Source organism: Hemitrygon akajei, chromosome 13 (assembly GCF_048418815.1).
Source record: "Hemitrygon akajei chromosome 13, sHemAka1.3, whole genome shotgun sequence".
Taxonomy (NCBI): Eukaryota; Metazoa; Chordata; class Chondrichthyes; order Myliobatiformes; family Dasyatidae; genus Hemitrygon; species Hemitrygon akajei.
Genome location: NC_133136.1, coordinates 6,170,594 through 6,186,562, shown reverse-complemented (window position 1 = coordinate 6,186,562; position 15,969 = coordinate 6,170,594). Strand labels below are relative to the sequence as shown.

At 43.2% G+C, this 15,969-nt stretch overlaps 1 protein-coding gene across 1 annotated transcript in view; it reads right to left on the bottom strand.

Moving 5' to 3' along the window:
* Positions 1-15,969, bottom strand: part of mapk4 (mitogen-activated protein kinase 4) — a 99,292-nt gene that overhangs the window by 62,602 nt on the left and 20,721 nt on the right. The window contains exon 3 of the mRNA XM_073064083.1: positions 11,189-12,050. Within this exon, the coding sequence (XP_072920184.1) occupies positions 11,189-11,734 (546 nt within the window). The 5' untranslated portion in view covers positions 11,735-12,050. The remainder of the gene's footprint in view (positions 1-11,188; positions 12,051-15,969) is intronic.

Genomic DNA, 15,969 nt, shown 5'->3' with positions numbered 1-15,969 from the left:
TGATTTGAATGTATTTCTATGTAACATTGACTGTTCTATTTATTATAAATTACTATGATTGCACATTTAGATGGAGACATAACGTAAAGATTTTTACTTCTCATGTATGTGAAAGATGTAAGAAATAAAGTCAATTCAATTCAATAAAATACAAGCAGACAATTAATTGTTCAACTACAAAGAAAATAACAATTAAACAGTCTATTCTAAGAATTAAACACACAGGTCCAACAATCAAACCTTTCCCTCCTACACCTCCATTTTTCTTTCTTCCACGTGATTATATGAGAGTTTCCTAAATGTCCACAATGCATCTGCCTCTACCACCATCCTGGCAGGGCGTTCCATGCACCCACCATTCTCTGTGTAAAAAAACTTACCTCTGAGATCCTCCCTATACTTTCCTCCAATCACCCTAAAATTATGCCCCAACATATTGACCATTTCTGTCCTGAGAAAAAAGGTCGCTGGCATTCCACTCGATCTATTCCACTTATTATCTTGTACACCTCTATAGTCATGAATCATCTGCCTTCACTCCAAAGAGAAAAGCCCAGGCTCACTCAGCCTGTCCTCATAAGACATGCTCTCTAATCCAGGCAGCATCCTGGGAAATCTCCTCTGCACCCTCTCTAATCCAGGCAGCATCCTGGTCGATCTCCTCTGCACCCTCTCTAATCCAGGCAGCATCCTGGTAAATCTCCTCTGCACCCTCTCTAATCCAGACAGCATCCTGGTGAATCTCCTCTGCACCCTCTCTAATCCAGGCAGCATCCTGGTAAATCTCCTCTGCACCCTCTCTAATCCAGACAGCATCCTGGTAAATCTCCTCTGCACCCTCTCTAATCCAGGCAGCATCCTGGGAAATCTCCTCTGCACCCTCTCTAATCCAGGCAGCATCCTGGTCAATCTCCTCTGCACCCTCTCTAATCCAGGCAGCATCCTGGTCAATCTCCTCTGCACCCTCTCTAATCCAGACAGCATCCTGGTCAATCTCCTCTGCACCCTCTCTAATCCAGGCAGCATCCTGGTGAATCTCCTCTGCACCCTCTCTAATCCAGGCAGCATCCTGGGAAATCTCCTCTGCACCCTCTCTAAAGCTTCCATATCCTTCCTATTATTATATTCTTGTGTAATTTATATTCTCTGTGTTGTCTGTGGCTGTGATGCTGTTGCAAACAAACTTTTCATTGTACTTTTACCTCACTGAACTTCAGCATATCAATGATAAACTCAACTTGACAATAAACTTTACTTGGACCATGCACTTGTTTACGTCAATCACTCTCCGAAGATCTGCAAGGAAATTCTATCACTGATTTCATGAGGAACACAACATAGCTCTGGGCCTGTACTTACTGGAGTTTAGAAGAATGAGGGGGGATCTCATTGAAACTTGTCAAATATTGATAGGCCTGAATAGAGTGGACATGGAGAGGATATTTCTTATAGTGGGAGAGTCTAGAACCAGAGGGCACAGCTCAGAAAAGAGGGGCATCAATTTAGAACAGAGATGACGAAGAATTTCTTTCGTCAGAGGGTGGTGAATCTGTGGAATTTATTGCCACAGAAAGCTGTGGAGGCCAAGTTATAGAGTATATTTAAGGCAGAGGTTGATTGGTTCTATATTTCTAGATTGGTTTTAGGGTGGGAAAGGTTATGGGGAGAAGGTGGGAAAATAGGGTTGAGGGGGATAATAAATCAGCCATGAATGAATACTGGAACAGACTTGATGGGCTAAATGGCCTAATTCTGCTCCTATGTCATTTGGTCTTGTATCTAAAGATCTATCCTAGCTCCAAGATATCGATGTAATTAGAAGGCACGCAGGCAGCTGTACTTCAGAGGAGATTGAGGAAATTTGGAATGTCACAATAAGCATAGATAACAAAATAAAAAACATCAAAAATACCCAAAATTAATATGAATATAAAAGTAATCCTGTTAAACACAATGTACAAGCAACGATTTTATACATAGACAGATTGTATTTACCTAAAGTGACACTAGGCGATGTGTATCTCGTGGTGGTTGGGAGTGTGGAGGGGTGGGTTAGTGGGTGGAGGTGTTAAACTGCCTGACAGCTTGGGGGAAATAACTGTCTTTGAGTCTAGTGGTCCTTGAGTGGATGCTGCATAGATTAGGAAGTTTAGAAAAGATTAAAGATCAAAGGTTAGCTTTATTTATCACACATACAGTACAACAGAACATCAAGATGTATCATGAAATGCATTGTTTGTGTTGAGGCTGGTCAGCGAGGATTGTGATGGGCAGCCCGCAAGTGTTGTCACGCTTCTGGCACCAATGTAGCATGCTTGCAACTTACTAACTCTATCATGTACGTCTTTGGAATATGGGAGGAAAGCTGAGCACCTGGAGAAAACCCCAGTGGTCATGGTGAGAATGTACAAACTCCTTTCAGACAACGGCAGAATTGAACCTGGTCACTGTAACAGCATTATGCTAACCACCACAGTACTATGCCACCTCAAAAGCTAGTGGAGCTAGTGGGCTGGGTGCCACGGTAATGTATTGGATCACGCAATGCTATTATAGCTCAGGGGTATCAGAGTTTGAAGTTCAATTCCAACATCATCTGTAAGGAGACTGTACGTTATTCCCTTGGAATGTGTGGGTTTTCTCTGGATTCTCCAGTTTCCTCTCACAGTCCAAAGATGTATCTAGTTAGTAGCTTAATTGGTCATTGTAAATTGTCCAGTGATTATGCTAGGATTAAATTGGGGGTTGCTGTGTGCGGAGGCTCATTGGGCCAGAAGGGCCTACTCTGTACTGTATCTCTAAATAAATTAACATAAAATCCAGGTTTGCATTAATTTGCTTTGCCTTGGTATCTTTACATCTTCACACATGTTACAGAAATAGATGTTGTTATGTCATTCAAAGTTGGTAATAGTCTCAAACATTAACTACACTGTTACTGTGTTCTAAAGTTCTCAACACATTTTATTAATAACTTAACAGCAAGGATCTGCAATGGGTAGTCAAAATTTCTCAATAGATCACCAGCAGCAGCCTATCCACCATCAAGGACATATAGTTCAATAGTTCCATTTAATATCAGAGAATGTATACAATATACACCCTGAAATTCTTGTTCCTCGCAGACATCCACAAAAGCAGAAGAGTGCCCCAAAGAATGAGTGACAGTAAAAACGTTAGAACCCCGAAGCACCCCTACTCCCCCCACGCACTAGCAGCAGCAAAGCATCAACCCTTCCCCCCACTTACTTCAGCAAAAAGCATCAGCACCCTTCACCCAGCAAGCAAGCAATAGCAAAGCCTCCAAGAAAGACCATGATCTGCAGTACAACAAAAACTGATCGTTCACCCGACAATTCAACACATCACAGGCTCTCTCTCTTCTCAATAAAGGGACACAGAGGTGTCACCCTTTTACACTGTGAAGGATATATACAGAAAGGTGCCAGAAGAGGGCCAGTAACATCATGAAGGATCCCAGCCACCCTGCCCATGGACTATTTGTTCCACTCCTATCAGAGAGGAGGCTCCATAACATCCATGCCAAGACCACCAGGCTCAAGAACAGTTACTTTCCCCACGCAGTAAGGCTGATCAACACCTCCGCCCATTATCTCCACAACTACGTAATTATTTCCCATCAGACAACTTAAATACAACCTTGTGTCACTTAATGGATATACAATCAATCTATGTATATAAGCTATCCTATGCATTGATATTTATTGTGTGTTTTTGTAATTATTATTGTTTTTTTTTATCTGTAGGCCTCTCAGTACCATTAACTATGGTGTTAACTGTTAAGGCTAACAAAATGGCTTCTCTGTAATGTTACTTAATGCTGTAATGGGTTTCTGTAGCTGTAACTAAAAAGACAATACGGGGAGAAAAAATGAGGTACGAACGCAAGCTAGCCAGGAATATAAAGGAAGATAGCAAAAGCTTTTTTAGGTATGTGAAGAGAAAGAAGATAGTTAAGAACAACGTTGGGCCCTTGAAGAATGAATTGGGTGAAATTGTTATGGGAAACAGAGAAATGGCAGAAGAATTTAATGAGTACTTTAGATCTGTTTTCACTAAGGAAGACACAAGCAATCTCCCAGATGTATGGATGGGCCAAGGACATAGGGTAACAGAGGAAATGAAACAGATTGACATTCGGAAGGAAACGCTGATGAGAAGACTGATGGGACTGAAGGCTGACAAATCCCCAGGTCCAGATGGTCTGCACCCTAGGGTACTAAAGGAGGTGGCCCTGGAAATTGCGGATGCATTGGTAATCATTTTCCAATGTTCCTTAGATTCAGGATCAGTCCCTGAGGATTGGAGAATGGCTAATGTTATCCCACTTTTTAAGAAAGGAGGGAGGGAGAAAACAGAGAACTATCGACCTGTCAGCCTGACATCGGTGGTGGGAAAGATGCTAGAGTCCATTATTAAGGATGAAATAGTGGCATATCTAGATAGCAGTGATAGGATTGGGCCGAGCCAGCATGGATTTACCAAGGGTAAATCATGCTTGACTAATCTGTTGGAGTTTTTCGAAGATGCAACCAGGAAGTTAGACGGGGGAGATCCAGTGGATGTAGTGTACCTCGATTTTCAGAAGGCATTTGATAAGGTCCCACATAGAAGATTGGTGGGTAAAATCAAAGCTCAGGGCATCGGGGGGAAGGCATTGACATGGATAGAAAACTGGTTGGCAGATAGAAAGCAAAGGGTAGCGGTGAATGGGTGTTTCTCGGAATGGCAGGTGGTGACTAGTGGGGTGCCACAGGGCTCGGTATTGGGACCACAGCTGTTTACCATTTACGTTAACGATTTGGATGAAGGCATAGAAAATAACATCAGCAAATTTGCTGATGATACTAAGCTGGCAGTGTGACATGTGATGAGGATGTTAGGAGAATTCATGGTGACTTGGATAGGCTGGGTGAGTGGGCAGATACTTGGCAGATGGCGTTTAATGTGACTAAGTGTGAGGTTATCCACTTTGGGAGTAAGAACAGGAAGGCAGATTATTATCTGAACGGTGTAGAGTTGGGTAAGGGAGAAATACAAAGAGATCTCGGGGTCCTTGTTCATCAGTCACTGAAGGTGAATGAGCAAGTGCAGCAGGCAGTGAAGAAGGCTAATGGAATGTTGGCCTTTATTACAAAGGGAATTGAGTACAAGAGCAAGGAAATCCTCTTGCATTTGTACAGAGCCCTGGTGAGACCACACCTGGAGTATTGTGTACAGTTTTGGTCTCCAGGGTTAAGGAAGGACATCCTGGCTGTAGAGGAAGTGCAGCGTAAATTCACGAGGTTAATTCCTGGGATGTCTGGACTGTCTTACGCAGAGAAGTTAGAGAGACTGGGCTTGTACACGCTGGAATTAAGGAGATTGAGAGGGGATCTGATTGAAACATATAAGATTATTAAGGGATTGGACAAGATAGAGGCAGGAAATATGTTCCAGATGCTGGGAGAGTCCAGTACCAGAGGGCATGGTTTGAGAATAAGGGGTAGGTCATTTAGGACAGAGTTAAGGAAAAACTTCTTCTCCCAGAGAGTTGTGGGGGTCTGGAATGCACTGCCTCGGAAGGTAGTGGAGGCCAATTCTCTGGATGCTTTCAAGAAGGAGCTAGATAGGTATCTTATGGATAGGGGAATCAAGGGATTTGGGGACAAGGCAGGAACCGGGTATTGATAGTAATTGATCAGCCATGATCTCAAAATGGCGGTGCAGGCTCGAAGGGCCAAATGGTCTACTTCTGCACCTATTGCCTATTGTCTATTGAATGTTTGGGTTATTACTGCAGATAAGGGGGGAACTAACCAGAGGAGAATTGTTATGCTATCTTGTATGTGTGAGCTGAGCGGGAGTTCGTGGTCTTTTTTGGGAGGCAAGCAAGGAGGACGGATGTGTCAGGAGCGGACAGTGGTTCCAGGGCAGCGGATACTGGAAGTCGGCGGTTCGGACAGTGGCCGAGGGCTCAGAAGGTCGTTGTGGGTGAAACCGGAGGTGTGAGCTCCAACGTATTAAAATATTATGTGCACAAACTGATAAACTTACTGATTTGGCACCTTTAGGTTATCTGTTTCTACTAACCCGTCACTAAGAAATAACTATAAAGTGCAATTACTCACTCGCCTTTGGTGTATTGTCTGATATTTGTGTTGTGAGCATGTTCTGGGGGGCATTACACCATATTTACACCAAAGTATTGCACTGTTGGCTGGGTGACAGTGGTTCACCCTAGGCGAACGGGGGTAAATTGGGGGCATGGATGCTACATATCTTTTGTGTTTTTTGTGCTATATTGGATCCAGAGTTACAATAATCTCATTCTCCTTTACACTTGTGTACTGGAATGAATGACATTAAACAGTCCAGAATCTTGAACCTTAATGGTAAAAAAGCCTGTTACTTTATCTTTACTGGCTAAGATTAATAAAGGGTTGGAACTTGCAACTGACTTGTGTTTTAATTTGAAGGAACTAGCTGACTAATAACATTGCTCCCCCACCCCTGTTAGCACAGCCCCTCACCCCAACCAAAAGACTCGGAAACAGCAGATGGAGATGCTGGTCACAGCAGACCAACGTGAGGTTCCACAGAACCACAGATTTCACAGCACGTGCCAGTGACAATAAACCTGCTTCTGATTCCAAAAGGTCAAAATAAACTCCAGCATTTCTTCCAAGATTTCCAGTGTCTGCAGAATCTCTTGTGTTGAAGTTAATGGATGGATAGTCATAGAATACTACTGCATAGAAACAGGCCCTAGTCTGTGCTGAACTAGTAATCTGCCTGGTGCCATCGAGCTGAATGTTGAAATCAAACACGCATTCACCACTTCTGCTGGCAGCTTGTTCCGCACACTCACCTGTTGAGTGACGAAGTTACCCTCCCATATTCCCTTTAAATATTTCACCTTTCACCCTTAACCCATGATCTCTAGTTCTAGTCTTACCCAACCTTGGTGGAAAAAGCCTGCTTGCATTTACCCTATCTATACCCTTGATAATTTAGTATACCTCTATCAAATCTCACCTCAATCTTCTTTGCTCCAGGGAATAAAGCCCTAACTATTCAAACTTTCTCTATAACTTAGGAGCACAACTTTCAGCAACACCCTTGTAAATTTTGTCTACACTCTTTTAACCTTACTGACATCTTTCCTGTAGGTAGGTGATCAGAACTACATACAATATGGCGGGGTTGAATTTACACCCATATCAGCCATCATCTCATTGAATTCCATTTATCTCGAGAAGCCTCAGCAAATTAGCATAATCCACGCCCAAAGGACATTGACGAATTGGGGGAATGGGCAAAGAAGAGGCAAATGGAATACAGTGTGGAGAATTGTATACAGTAGTTGAGGCATCATGTTGCAGCAGTTTAAAACTTTGGTCTGGTCACATTTGGAGCTAGCGTCCTGGTGTAATCACAACAACTTGCTGCTGAACGCACTCAAAATCACGGAGATGCATACTGACTTCAGGGGATTTGTGTCTCCTCTCCACCCACTCATCATCAGCAATTCTCCAGTTAGCACTGTCTCAACAGTCAGGTTCCTGGGCATCATTATTTCACAGGACCTCATGTGGGAGAACCATATCTCCTTCATTAATGAAAAGGCTCAGCAGAAGATGCACTACTTGCAGCATTAGGTAAAATTCCATCTTGGCCAGAACATACTGGTGTAATTCTACACTGCTATCGTAGAGAGCATCCTCACATCAGCTATTACTGCCTGGTTTGGAGCAGCATCCTCTCATAATGTACAAAAACTACTGCAAAGAGCCCGGTCAGCAGAAAAGGTCACTGGCTGCAGTCTACCATCACTGCAGGACTCATATGTGTCCAGGGCAAAAACACAAGAAGGAAAATGATTGCGGACATGATTCACCCAGCAAACTACCTTTCCTTCTGGAAAGCACCATAGGCTTATTAAAACAAAAACTTCACACCATCATAAAAGTTTCTTCCCCCAGTCAGTTGATCTGATCAATCATTCTATTTATCACCCCAACCCCCCTATTTCTATTACCTCAGTCTCTGAACTGCACTCTAAGTATTTAAATGACTTTTCATAATGTAATTTTATAATATAATTATATTACATGCTGGTATTTATGCATTTAGGCATATTTTATTCCATATCTGTACTTTAACCTCCAACTTTATTTTTGATATAACTGTTGAATTGTTGAAGACATCTAGTCATAGATTCTTAGAGTACTACACTACAGCACAGAAACAGGCCCTTTGGCCCATCTAGTCTGTGCCATACTATTAATCTGCCTAGTCTTACCGACCTGTAGCAGGACCATCATTCTCCATACCCCTCCCATCCATGTATTTTTCCAAACTTCTTTTCTTTTTCAATATTTTTACTAATTTCTACATAGAAGAATACAGAGTTCAAGAAAATACATATTATAAAACAAAAGAAAGATATAATAATACCAAATACATTATATTTGAATCACATTAACAAACTCCTTACCCTATATTCATGTAGATTACATTAATTTGTATGTTGAGATATGAATAATTTTTATATATAAAAAACTATACCCACAAACTTCTTTTAAATGCTGAAATTGAACCCACATCCACCACTTCTGTTGGCAGCTCATCCCACACTCTCACCACCCTCTGAGTGAAAAAATTCCCCCTCATGTTCCTCTAAACATTCTCTCCTTTCACCCTTAACCCATGATGTCTAGATCTAGTCTCATTCAACCTCAGAGGAAAAACAAACAAGAGAAAATCTGCAGAGGCTGGAAATCCAAGTAACACACATCAAAATGGTGGAGGAACTTAGCAGGCCAGGCAGTATCTATGGAAAATAGAAAAGTCAATGTTTCAGGTTGAGACCCTTTGGCAGGCAGAACTACTGCCTGCCAAATTGGATGGATACATGGATGGGAGAGGTCTGGAGGGTTATGAACTGCGTGCAGGTCAATGGGACTAGTGGAATAAAGTTTCAGCACAGACTAGAAGGGCCTGTTTTCTGTGCTGTAGTGTTCTATGGAAAAGCCTGCTTGTATTTACCCTATTTATACCCCTCATTACTTTGATACCTTCATGAAATCTCCCTTCACTCCAGGGAATAAAGTCCTAACCTATTCATCCTTTCCCTATAACTTAGGTTCTCAATTTCCAGCAATGTCCTTGTCAATTTTCCCTGCACCCTTTCAGTCTTACTGACATCTTTCCTGTAGGTAGGTGACCAGAACTACACACAATAATCCAAAGTGGGTTTCGCGATTGTTTTACACAATTTCAACTGCTGTACTTAGTGCTCTGATATATGAAGGCCAATGTGCCAAAAGCCAGAACTCTATCTACCTGTGATACAACATATAAGGAATTATGGATCTGTATTCATAGATCTGTTCAACCACACTCTTCAGTGCCCTACTGCTCATTGGTTTGTCTTCCCAAAGTGCAACATCTCAAATTGTCTAGTGTAGACTACTACCACTTCATCATTTCCTGTCTGTCACCTGATGCATAGACACCCTGTGCATAGCATCACATTATGGACACACAATCAATCTACGTTTATTAGCTATCTTATAAGATCATGAGACCATAAGATATAGGAGCACAATTAGACCATTTGGCATATTGAATCTGCTCCAACATTTTATCATGACTGATCCAATTTTCTTCTCTGTCCCAGTCTCCTGCCTTCTCCCCGTAGCCCTTCATGCCCTGACCAATCCCCAGTCTCCTGCCTTCTCCCTGTATCCCTTCATGCCCTGACCAGTCCCCAGTCTCCTGCCTTCTCCCCGTATCCCTTCATACCCTGACCAATCCCCAATCTCCTGCCTTCTCCCCGTATCCCTTCATACCCTGACCAATCCCCAATGTCCTGCCTTCTCCCTGTATCCCTTCATGCCCGGACCAATCCCCAGTCTCCTGCCTTCTCCCCAGTTCTCTTCATGCCCTGACCAATCTCCAATCTCCTGCCTTCTCCCCAGCTCCCTTCATGCCCTGACCAATCCCCAGTCTCCTGCCTTCTCCCCAGCTCCCTTCATGCCCTGACCAATCCCCAGTCTCCTGCCTTCTCCCTGTATCCCTTCATGCCCGGACCAATCCCCAGTCTCCTGCCTTCTCCCCAGCTCTCTTCATGCCCTAACCAATCCCCAGTCTCCTGCCTTCTCCCTGTATCCCCTCATGCCCTGACCAATCCCCAGTCTCCTGCCTTCTCCCTGTATCCCTTCATGCCCTGACCAATCAAGAATCTTATGTACTGTACCTGTACATAGAAGGAACAACTTCAATCACTCTGCCATCAGATTACTGAATGGACATTTAACTCATGACATCACCTCTTTACTTACTTAATTTTTAATGAAAAAAAAATACACTTACTGGAAATTACAGTTGTTATTATGTACTGCAATACAACAAATTTCACAACATGCCAGTGACATTAACCCTGATACTGGGATTATGTGTGTGTGTATGTATATATATATGTATATACACACACACACATATAATCTCAATCAGAATAAGATAAAGAAAACTGTGTGTGTGTGTGTGTGTGTGTGTGTGTGTGTGTGTGTGTGTGTGTGTGTGTGTGTGTGTGTGTGTGTGTGTGTGTGTGTGTGTGTGTGTGTGTATATATGCAGCACGTGGCCAAGTGGTTAGGGTGTTCGACTAGTGACCTGAAGGTCGTGAGTTCAAGCCCAGCTAGCCGAGGGAGTGTGTGTCCTTGAGCAAGGCACTGAACCACACAATGCTCCAGTCTACCCAGCTGAAAAATGCATACCGGCAAAAGAATGCTGGGGGTCAACCTCGTGACAGACTGGCATCCTATCCGGGGGGGAGTCTTGTACTCTCAGTCGCTTCACACCACAGAAACCGGCATAAGCACCAGCCTGATGAGCCACAAAGGCTCGGGACAGGGTTTTGACTTTGAGATATATATATAGTGTTCTTAGTGTTATTTATCTTATTGTGCAACCCCACCATATTGTGTGTAGCTCTGCAAGGGATCCGGAGTAACAATTTTTGCACTTGTGAATTAGAATTGACAGTAAACAATCTTGAATATTGAATTTTGATTAAATTGCTTCTACCAGTTGACTCTACTATCTGCTCAGTTTGGAGACAATTATATCACTACCATTCCATCCTCATTCAATGAACAAATAAGTTTAAAACATGAACTTACTTTATGGGAGTAATGTGGATCCACAATCCTTGCCAATCCAAAGTCCCCAATTTTCAACACCAGGTCTTCGGTATTGATGAAGATATTGGCCGGCTTTAGGTCTCGGTGCAGTATGTTGGCTGAGTGTATGTACTTAAGTCCTCGAAGCAGCTGGTATATGAAGAGCTTGGCATGCTCCTCTGAAAGGGGTCCCTGTTCCAAGAGGCGAGCAAGGTCAGTGTCCATGTGTTCTTGGACAATATAAACCACACTCAACCGATAAATGTCTTGAGGTATATCGCTTCCCTTGGGGCCCAGAACCTCAAAAACCTTTACAATGTTGTCATGGTCCAATCGCCGGATAATTTTGATCTCCCGCAGAGCGTGCTTGAGGCTTCGGGTGTCACTGATAGTGATCTTTTTCACTGCGACTTTTCGGTAGCTTTGGCTGTCGATGGCTGCAAAGACCAGTCCATTGGCGCCATAACCCAGAGGTTGCAAGTCAATGTAGCGAGCACCTAGATCAAATCCGTGGACATGGGTGGCACAGTCAAAATTCTCAGCCATTTCCCTAGTCACAGTGGACCTTGATGTTTATTTTCATCCAAAAAACTATTAGACTTTTTTTGTCTCAATGAGCAGTTAGACAAACTATACAGACCCCTGTCAAAGAGGATTAACTTCTGCTCAGCATGGCTTCAGAGAAATCTCTGGGGATGTTGAGAGCCTGCTGGAATTGTCATGGTGGCTTGCAACAACAGAGCAGACACGTGGCTGTCTTCCTCAGCTCTGTAACTGCACCGAACAACCCTCTGAGAGATGTACTGTTTATATCTGCAGTGTTACAGCAACAGCTGACCCTTAATCCAATCTGAGGTTCTTCCTGAAAGAAAAAAAATAGTTCATAGTAAATTTCCAAACACTTTCCCTGATTGTACCTGAAATAACATCGAGCAGTTAAAATAATTGTCTAGGAATGGAAACATGTAGCAACACTCTGTCTGGATAGCTTCCAACCTGACAGCATGAACATTTATTCCTACAACTTCCAGTAATTCCTCACCCCTCCTCCTTCTTTCTTTTCCATTCCCCACTCTGGTTTCCCTCTTCCTTCCTTTCTCTACTCTCCTGTCGATCAGAGTCCTTCTTCTTCAGCCCTTTTCTTCTTCCACTTATCACCTCCCAGCTTCTCACTTCATCCCTCCCCAGTACCCTCTCACTTTCCCCCTTATCTGGTCTCACCTACTTCCCGCCACCTTCCTCTCCTCTCTCCTTATTCTGGCTTCTCCCTTCCCGCTTCCTTTCCAGTCCTGATGAGGGGTCTTAGATCGAAACATTGACTGTTTATTCCACTCCATAGATGTTGCCAGTTCATTAAGGTTGGGACACCTGGGGGAGGTAGTGGGGATAAACCCTCACTATCTATTAAATGCTCCCATTGGCGTGCATCTCAAATAGCCTCTGACAACCAAGTTCAGCTCCTGGCTTCACATGTGGCTTAGCTACCAGGCCTGGCGGAACCATTTCTACTGATAGGAGAAGGTGCACGGATGGGTTACTGGTTCCTTAAAACCAGTCACTTCAGCAGATAGGACTTGTCAGCCATGGTTGGCAGCTCACATCGGTGAAGGAAAACTCTGAACTCAAATCTCTGCTGCCTTGTGGCTATACCCATTCATAGGGAACGTTCCAAGAGTAAACCCTAAGAAAATATCTGGAGCTGGAGTTCCCAAGGCAGTTCTATGTTGAGTTCAACACTGACTGGCAAATCCTGTGACACTGCTGGTGCCAAACTCTGCTGTTCCTTTCGATTCATCAGCTGCATTGGAGAGGGGGAGCATGCCGCATGGGGAACAGCTTGCTCTCCATATCATACTGCCCTGGTTTATGTACTGGCAGTACTGCACCAACAATGTAGACAACTAGGACACAACATCCATGGTTGATTCAGACCGATGGAAGGCCTCAACAGATGCTACTTGATTTGTTGAGCTCCCCCAGTGCGTTGTGCTTATTACTCAGGATTCCCAGCACCTTCAGAATCTCTTGTGTTCATGTAGTCCCCATCCTTTGGGCCCTCTGGGTCTCAGTTTGACTGGAGTTTTGATCAGGATTTCTGACTGCATTATGTCAGTTTGCCTCAAGCTACTCGTCAAACTGAATTTCAGTTTTCTACATGCTGGCAGCAAGGAGGTTAATTAAGAAGGGTCAGGAAGGAGAAGGCCATTCTGCCTCTTGTGCCTGTTCTATCCTTCCGTAGGTTTATGACCGCAGCTCCATTTTCCCACATTAATTCAACATTTCAGGAAGAGCTTCTACTCCTCCACTATTAGATTTCTGAATGGTCCATGAACACTATCTCACTATTCCTCATTTGCATCATCTATTTAATCATCTGTAAATCATAGTTTTCTTATGTCTTGCATTGTACAGCTACCACAAAACAACTTTTGCAACATACACTCAGTGGCCAGTGAGTACATGTTCGTGGTCTTCTGCTGCTGTAGCCCATCCACTTCAAGGTTCCACGTGTTGTGCATTCAGGGATGCTCTTCTACACACCACTGTTGCAATACGTGGTTATTTGAGTTACTATCGCCCTCCTGGCAGCTTGATCCAGTCTGACCAATCTCCTCTGAGCTCTCTTGTTATCAAAGCATTTACACCCACAGAACTGCTGCTCACTGGATGTTTTTATTTGTTTCTCGCACCATTCTCTGTAAACTCTAGAGACTGCTGTGTGTGTAACTCCCAGGAGATCTGCAGTTTCTGAGATACTCAAACCAACCCGTTTGGCAACAACAATCATTCCACGATCAAAGTCATTCAGATCACATACCCTCCCCATTCTGATGTTTGATCTGAACAACAACCAAACCTCTTGACCACATCTGCATGCTTTTATGCATTGAGCTGCTGCCAGATGATTGGCTGATCAGATATTTTCAGGTGTATAGGTGTACCTAATAAAGTGGCCACTGAGTAGCCATTAATAAATCTGATTCTGATAACCCTCAATTCACTTAATATTTAAAGTCTATCATTCTTGTTCTTGAATAAGCACAGGACTGCTCCTCCCCCACATCTCTTCAGCAGCAAATTCCAAAGGTTCACTGCCCTCTTTATGAAGGTATGTACTTCCATATCTGTATAAAATGGCCAACCTGTGATTTAGTGATTATTTCGATGCACTACAGAAAGCATCCTATCTGAATGCATAAAGGGTTGTCATGGCAACTGCTCTGCCCATGACCGCAGGAAACTGCAGAGATAAGGATAAAAGATGAGCATTAAAGATTAAAGATTAAAGCTATGATTAGCGTTATTTTCCATGTGTATATTGAAACGTGGAAACATACAGTGAAATATGTTGTTTACATCAATGACCGATGCAGTCTGAGTATCGTGCTGGGGGCAGCCCACGAGTGTCGCCATGCTTCTGGCACCAACGTAGCATGCCCACAACTCACTAACCCTAACCCATAGGAGGAAACTGGAGTACCTGGTGGAAAGCCAGGACACAGGGAGAACATACAAACTCCTTACAGACAGCAGTGACACTCGTGGGCTACCCCATCACAATCCTCGCTGATTTGACCAAGACGATATTTCACTGCATGTTTCAATGTTGTGATGCACGTGTGACAAATGAAACTACTCCTTTTATTTGCCCATGTACTACCTCCAAGGCCCATTGTAATGAATGGATCTGTATGAACGGTGTGCAGACCAACCTTTTCTCTGCACACTGGTAAATGTGACAATAATAAACCAACAGGCATAAACAGAACATAGAACATTGCAACATAGTACAGGTTTTTCAGCCCAAAATGTTGTGCCAACCTTTGAGCCTACTCTGAGATCAATCTAACCTTTCCCTATTACACAGCCCTCTATGTTTCTATCTTTAATTGAACAGAATAGAACTTGATTGTCATTGCTCAAGAAACAAGATTGTGGTGCTACGCCAGTCTGAGCAAAACAGATATTTACAATGCATGTAGTATGGCTTAATTAAAAAAAATTCCCATATTTACCTGCAACAAGTGACTGATCGTCCATAAAACTCAAAGGTCATTGGCAAGCTGGGGTGGAGCATTATTCAGCTACACAACAGCCCTTGAGAAGAAACTGTTCTTCAGTCTAACTCTCTTGGCTAAGAAGTTTCTGTATCTCCTACCAGATGGTAGGTGATTGAACAGACAGTGTCTGGGACAGGATGGATCTTTAATGATGATGTAACGAGCATGCCATAGGCATCGTGAGTTGTAGATTGTCTCCTGGTTTGTTAGTTGAGTCCTAATGACATCCTAATCACCCATTGAAGTCCTTTGTGATCAGTACCTATCTAAGAGTCTCTTGAATGTACCTAATGTATCTCCCTCTGCTACCACCCCAGCAGGGTGTTCCACACACCCACCACTCTCTGTGTAAAAAACCTACCTTTGACATCCCACTATATCTTCCTCCAATCACCTTAAAATTATGTCTCCTGGTATTAGCTATCTCTGCCCTGGGGGAGAAAAAGTCTCGGGCTATCCATTTGATCTCAGCCTCTTATCATCTTGTACACTTCAGTCTTGTCAAGTTTCGACTGAAGCTCAACAATAAGTACACTCTCTGCTTTCCACGTTCCAGGAAAAAAGATTAGATAGGTGCTGTTAAAGGAGTGGTATTAGTTTAGTTCTAAGTTGCTGATTTTGAGCTGCAGTGACTGTGTTAGCTTTTAGTTAGTGGCCCTGTTGGTCTTGTATTTATTATTTTCTTCTGTTCTGAACAGTTCTTATTAAAACCCAGTGAAA